Source organism: Mya arenaria, chromosome 11 (assembly GCF_026914265.1).
Source record: "Mya arenaria isolate MELC-2E11 chromosome 11, ASM2691426v1".
NCBI lineage: Eukaryota > Metazoa > Mollusca > Bivalvia > Myida > Myidae > Mya > Mya arenaria.
Window position 1 is genome coordinate 68,293,056 of NC_069132.1, and position 6,792 is coordinate 68,299,847.

The 6,792-nt window shown below is 36.3% G+C and overlaps 1 protein-coding gene across 1 annotated transcript; it reads left to right on the forward strand.

The window, feature by feature from the left end:
- Positions 1-322: 322 nt before the first annotated feature.
- Positions 323-6,551, forward strand: LOC128207763 (calmodulin-A-like). Its single transcript, XM_052910889.1, has 5 exons — positions 323-448; positions 2,158-2,188; positions 3,440-3,583; positions 4,690-4,932; positions 5,620-6,551. Exons 1-5 carry the CDS (start codon positions 446-448, stop codon positions 5,646-5,648), a joined length of 450 nt encoding a protein of 149 aa, XP_052766849.1. The 5' UTR covers positions 323-445; the 3' UTR covers positions 5,649-6,551.
- The last annotated feature ends 241 nt before the right edge of the window (positions 6,552-6,792 follow it).

Below are 6,792 nucleotides of genomic sequence, written 5' to 3' on the forward strand. Positions count from 1 at the left end.
TACGCCCAACATTATGGGACTTTTACCTATTATTTACATTTTAATGTAATCACACAATAAATTCTAACTGGGGTGCAAATGCACCAGTCCTTTTCAAAATAGATTCCGGCTCATGCAAAATGAGCCCTTTTCAATTTTATTGGCTGTTAGTATTTTTTGTCGCATAAATAAACTCTGGATGTTACAGCGCAAATATAAAATATATTGTCAATTTTTATTCGATGACGTACATGTTACAAAACACTAAAATCAGGTGATTCATTTTACATGCAAAAATGAATAAGCGGTAGGGAAGGTTTAAATCACTTTAAGATCAAACTACAACAAACTCATTTGTAGCGTAAACATGAATAAAATGTCGCAATGCGGTAAAGTACCGGTGTGCGCGAAGCAGACGACAATTTACGCGCGGAGGACACATTTCAACTCTGGCTAATGGTTGAAGATGGTAAGACTTTTCATTTCTTTACCTTTTTCGTATATCTTATTCATTATTTATTTACTTCTACATGATTTTCAACTGTAAATCATGCATTTTGATTTATTAAATTTATTCATAAAATATGTTTTGTTGTAGAAGTAATTAGTGTTATTAATGTTCAGAATTAACACAATACTGTATTGTATTAAAATCGACAATTAATGTTGAAATGTGCATGGTGAAATGGCGGTTGATAAATACTATATTTAGATAATGTTGTAATGTTCTGTCGGAGTGAATATATTCTTTGTTAATATCAAGTAAGTTTATAATACTCGTGGGAGTCGTGGCAGTTCACAACTTGTAGTTTATGCTTGTCTTAAAGCACCAATTATTCTAAATTGAATATATGTACATGTCCGGAACTATGATCCTGAATTGATTAAATACCAGTCATCACTATTGTTTATAGTAATACATGGTTACATGTATAACGTAAACTGCTATGCGGACTGACATTGACTTAAGCCTTGATATTATATACAACTAAACCACATTGTCCCATGCTACAATTTACATACAAGTTTTTATGTATGTAATTAATGAGTAGGAAGTTAGGAGTGTAATTAAAGCTGCATTCTCATAGATTGACAGTTTTGACAACTTTTTCATTAATTGTCTCAGAATCAGCTGATTTTGGCACCAATGCTTTCAATGCAGTCACATTAGATAACTCACAATATAACCAATAGTGGTTCATGGGGGGGGGGGGCACTCACCCCTCCCACCCCCTTTAATCGTCCAAGTTTACTTTTTATGTTAATATCGGAGAAAAAAGGTAATAACATACGCTCAAAATTCATCATCTCGGACTAGATATTATTAAAATTTTCTTTGGGGAGACCTCCCATCCCCACCCACCCTCTCACCATTTAAAACCAAATATATTCTGGTTCTGAGGGAGGGGCGAAAGTCAAAAGGTAACGCCCCCAAAGTTACGCCCCCTCTAACGTCAAATCCTGGCCCGCCCCGGATCGGAAAACTGCCGAAAATTTCATTTTTTCTAAATCGTTATTAACGTTTTTAGCCATAAAACAGCAAATTTTGAGCGTAAATATGAAATATCAGCAGTCCTACATCACCGATTTACGCAAAGTGGAGCTCAATCCAAAACAAAAAATAAGAGTTGTCAAAACCGACAATCTGTGAGAGTGCAGCTATAAAATGATGTTAACCTCAATGTAGAGCGTACTGTGTTCAACAGTCATCGTAGTATAGAATAGTATAGAATTTCAAGATTTGGCTTTTAAAACCATCCGACCCATTATAGTTGAGAATCTTAATAAAACCTAACAAGCCATGCTCGAACGCACTCGATCTTTCATTTAAGTTTCGTTGGTGTTCTAGTTTCCGCTGTTATTACCCAACCTGGTTATTCATACATGTATTTACATGACCTTTTGGTTTTCTGTAACTGATGTGACCGGAACAGTCACGTTACTTAGTTTCCTGCCGCGACTGATAATAATCATAAAATGTTTCCAAAGATACAGATTTATATTTCTGCTAACTTCTGTTGACATTTAAAGCCTTAATTCAACGAACTGATAATGATATGACAAACCATTAAAAGTATATAATTTTTTGTCCAAATCCTTCAGTTTTCGAAATAGTGTTTAATTTTTGGTTTATACTTTGATTTTCATTAGGTAATGTTTCTATTCTCCCCTTTTCAGACTGACCAACTAACTGAAGAACAGATCGCAGGTAATAATTTCTATTTTTAATATTACACTTTTTCCTTTCCTATTTTCCTGTTTTCCCCTTCCCTGCCTTTCCTTTCCTATATTTCATTTCCTTCTTTTCCTATCTTTTCTTTCCTTTTTTTCCTTTTCGTAATCTACCTTTTTTGACTATTTTTCTTTTTCCCATATTTCATTTTTCCTATTTATCATTTCCTTCTTTTTCTTTCCTAATTGCCTTCTTTCCTAATATCTTTTTTTTTAATTTTACAAATCTTTCCAAATTTTCCTTTCCTAATTTTCCTGTTTTCCCCTTTCTTGCCGTTCCTTTCCTATATTTCCTTTCCATCATTTCCTTTCCTTTTTTCCTTTCGTAATCTTTCTTTTTGCCCTTTTTTACCTATTTTTCCTTTTCCCTATCTTACCTTTCCTTCTTTTCCTATCTTTCCTTTTATTTCCTTTATCCATTTCCTTCTCTTCCTTCCCTTCTTTTCCTTTCCTAATTTTCATTTTTTCCAATTTTCTTTTTTTCTTTCCGTTCCTTTTTTCCTTTCCTGCTTTTCTTTTCCTATTTTCCTTTGTATCATTTCATTTCTTTTCAATAATGCAATGGAGCAAACCTAGCAGCCATGCAGACGCGTTATCTGGTCTTGTAAAAATGAACGTCACAAGGAAAAACGTCAAAACCCAATTTTGTGACGCATTGCAACAGGATCTAGTTTCCTTGTTCTGGTTTCAAGAATGTTTAAATACTAGCAGTCGCAAGTTATTTCCGTCAGACCGATGCAATAGTAAAGATAGCCTCGGGGCTCCGACACTGTACTAAACTACCATCATTCTAGCATAATGAATATCTAAATACCTGTATAATATTTTTTTCTAATTTATTTTTCACATAGAGTATGTATCAGCACACAGTTGTAAATTGTCAACCTGTTTAAAGAACATGGTAATAGCCCTTTGCTTAAACACTTACAGTGTACATACTCTTAACATGCTCATGAGAGTGAAAGTGACTAGTGGTAAATCAGAAATACTAGTATTCACTCTTGCACATGTGCGGAATGTGGATGTCTACATTTTTGTTAAAGTGGTTCAGTTTTCAGTCTCATCATATTCGCGCACAATACTGTCGTCCATTCATAGTTTAACACCAGTTTTAACGCTCTAATGAAACAGAAACCATCAACTATCTTTTCTTTACATGTTCACCATACTGTGAAATCAGTAATATCTATGAGCATAAATATATAGATTGCCCTGTTCTTCTCCATAGAATTCAAGGAGGCGTTCAGCCTGTTTGACAAGGACGGAGATGGAACCATCACCACCAAGGAGCTGGGAACCGTCATGAGGTCCCTGGGCCAGAACCCGACCGAGGCCGAGCTTCAGGACATGATCAACGAGGTGGACGCTGACGGTAAGTCACGCTGTGCTATTGTGTGTATGTGTCCGGCTGGTGTGGTGGTAGTAAAGTTAACTTCGTTTAAAGGGACTAGATACTAGATGATACAATTGCAAGAAAAATAGAAAAATGTAAAAAAACTTGCATAAAATTGGTATCATTGTATAACGCATTGGATCTTACTTACTGGTGTATCGCTAACGTCACATGTATCTCTCGCAGATTTTGCGGGGTGTGTGGGTTCCATTCGAAATTTACGGGGTCGGTCTACCACGTAAATATCACTAAATTTAAAATAAAAAAAGCATCTTTATATGTATGTGTTCTAATCACGTGACTGCCACACGCTAAATATTATATACAAGTTATAAACTGGGAAACCATTATGCGCTAAGGGTAAACTCAGCTGAGACAGCGACACAATATTCTTTTAATCGTGTAATGTGATGTATGATCGACCTCCGACTAGCTGGTATAGACAATATAAGGCTTGTTTTGATGAAATACTGTATTTACCGATTATGGGACCATCTGGTGTCTAGTCCCTTTAAAGCTGCACTCTCACAGATTGAACGTTTTGACAACTTTTTTATTTTTGGTTTTGGAACGAGCCAATATTTGCGAAAATTCATGGAAACCAGTTATATAAGACTGCTGACAAAACATTAGATCAAAAATTTTATATTTAAGTTCAAAAAAAGATGTTTTATGCATTTTTTCTTAAACCGTTATTAACGGTTTAAGCCACAAAACATTAATTTTCGAACGGAAATATGAAATATACGATCTGATTTTTTGTCAGCAATCTTATATCATTGGTTTGCAGATATTTACGCAAAAAGTTGCACTTTTCAAGACATTTTTTGTTGTTGTAAAAGTTGTATGTCTGTGAGAGTGCAGCTTTAAAGCACTTTCTGCGATGACCTCAACAGTATTACATTTTCAGTAAATCAGTTACGTTAATCCAGGCTTACATAGACAATCTTATGAAGGTTTAATTTTGTTGTGTATACACATGAATCCTTCAAATATTCACCAGTTGTTGATTTGCTCACAAGAGACATGTTAATGTACTCAATCAAGATCAGGTAAAATAATCGCCCGCCTCTTCTATGATTCAGGAAATGGAACGATCGACTTCCCCGAGTTCCTGCAGATGATGGCGCGGAAGATGAAGGAGGGTGACAGCGACGAGGAGATACGGGAGGCATTCAAGGTCTTTGACAAGGACGGGAATGGCTACATCTCGGCCGCCGAGCTCCGCCATGTTATGACGAACTTAGGAGAGAAACTCACGGATGAGGAGGTGGACGAGATGATAAGAGAGGCTGATGTGGACGGGGACGGGCAGGTGAATTATGATGGTAGGTGTCTTGTGGATGGACCGTACTCACGTTAGGGGTTGTAAGTGGGTTGGGAGCATTTGGACGGGGACGGGCAGGTCATTTATGATGGTAGGTGTCTTGTGGATGGACCGTACTCACGTTAGGGGTTGTAAGTGGGTTGGGTGCATATGGACGGGGACGGGCAGTTCACTTATGAAGGTATGTGTCTTGTGGATTGACCGTACTCACGTTAGGGGTTGTAAGTGGGTCGGGTGCATTTGGACGGGGACGGGCAGGTCAATTATGAAGGTATGTGTCTTGTGGATGGACCGTACTCACGTTAGGGGTTGTAAGTGGGTTGGGTGCATATGGACGGATCGGCAGACTTTGCATGTGTCATTTAAGTCAATTAAAACGGTAGGTACGTTATTTTTGTGGATGACAGGGAGGCGGGTATTGACAGTGACTAACAAGTCGATTAAAACGGTAGATATTCAAGTAACAAGGCCGCAGGGGCGTTTCTTCTGCCGGGTGTGGAATATATTCGAATACTCGCTGGGTCTTGTGTTGGTTTGTTCTTGTTTGAATATACTCAACAAAACTTTTTAAATCCCGAAGCTACAAAAAGGAACTATTGTAAACAAATATATTTATATATTTAGCATGTGAAAGCAATCCGATTTGATATAACTCAATATCATTAATTGTTTTCTTTTACTTTTTCAGAGTTTGTCAAGATGATGACGTCAAAATAATTTCATCTCACTCATTTCCACATTTCTACTGACTCTGTGTAAATCATACATCGGATCGATTCAGAAGGCAAACAGCTATGCGAAAAAGATAAAAAGGAATCATCCAGGGCTTATCAGCAGCAGTTGGAATCATTTTAAGGTTGCAGCACTGTGCACTTGTTTTCGTACACATATAAGATATTGCTAAAGGGAGAGTATTTGACTTTGTAACAAGCAGTTTAGTTCTAAGACTATAGATTATATTCTCCTTTTGTTTTTCCATCATTTTAAGATAGTAATGTAATTATGAATTGGATGCGGTAACAGTGTTTATGAAGGCTGATGTAAGTTTATCCGACTTCATTTAAGGTTGTCATTCGCTCACATTAACTGACTCTCTGCTGTATCGCAGCGCATACAATGCAAGCAGGGAACCAAAAACGTTTACGTTAGACCAAAAAAAAAATTGTTTCCACGAACATCTCCAAAAAATAGTGAAGGTAGGCATACTTTTTTCGATTTTCTTTTTTTTTTTCGAGAACCGGGATTCTGTACCAAACCGACGTATAGCAGGGTGTATCACTATTTTAAATATAAAATGGTCAAATTTTAATATATTCACTCAAATAATGCACTTTTTACAGAAAATAATGAAAAAAATCCACACTACAGCAAAAACGTGTAGGGAACAGAGGAAAAATAGGGTCGCTGTGGTTAGTTGGTACATTTTTTACCACTTATCCACCACAAACAACCTTAAATTAAACCTTAACTGAACTCCGGCAAATTCTAACAAACAGATTAACTTGTAACTTTATATCCTGCATTATAAAAGAAAATACAACATTTATTTCATGCATAGATTATATCGTCATTTTCATTTTGTAAATATAACCGTTGGTAATAAATTTGTTACGAAAAATGGACCGTTTTTGTCTTCATACAGTGGTCCGGTGTTCAGAACTTGGTTATAGTTAACAACGTTGTTAACATCATCGTTGTAAACTTTCAACGCTTACTGCCCTGGAAAATTAATGGATAAGCTTGTGATTTGCAAGTTGTCTTGCACGCTTTGAGGCAACTGTGTTTAATTTGAAAATATAAACACATCAAATAGTTCACGTTAAAAAGTTAACAATGATTTCGTTAAGCTTATTGTTAGCTT

Coding starts and splice junctions, on each gene's coding strand:
- LOC128207763 (XM_052910889.1), top strand. Junction 2,189..3,439: donor AACTGAAGAACAGATCGCAG/GTAATAATTTCT, acceptor TCTTCTCCATAG/AATTCAAGGAGGCGTTCAGC. Junction 3,584..4,689: donor CAACGAGGTGGACGCTGACG/GTAAGTCACGCT, acceptor TCTATGATTCAG/GAAATGGAACGATCGACTTC.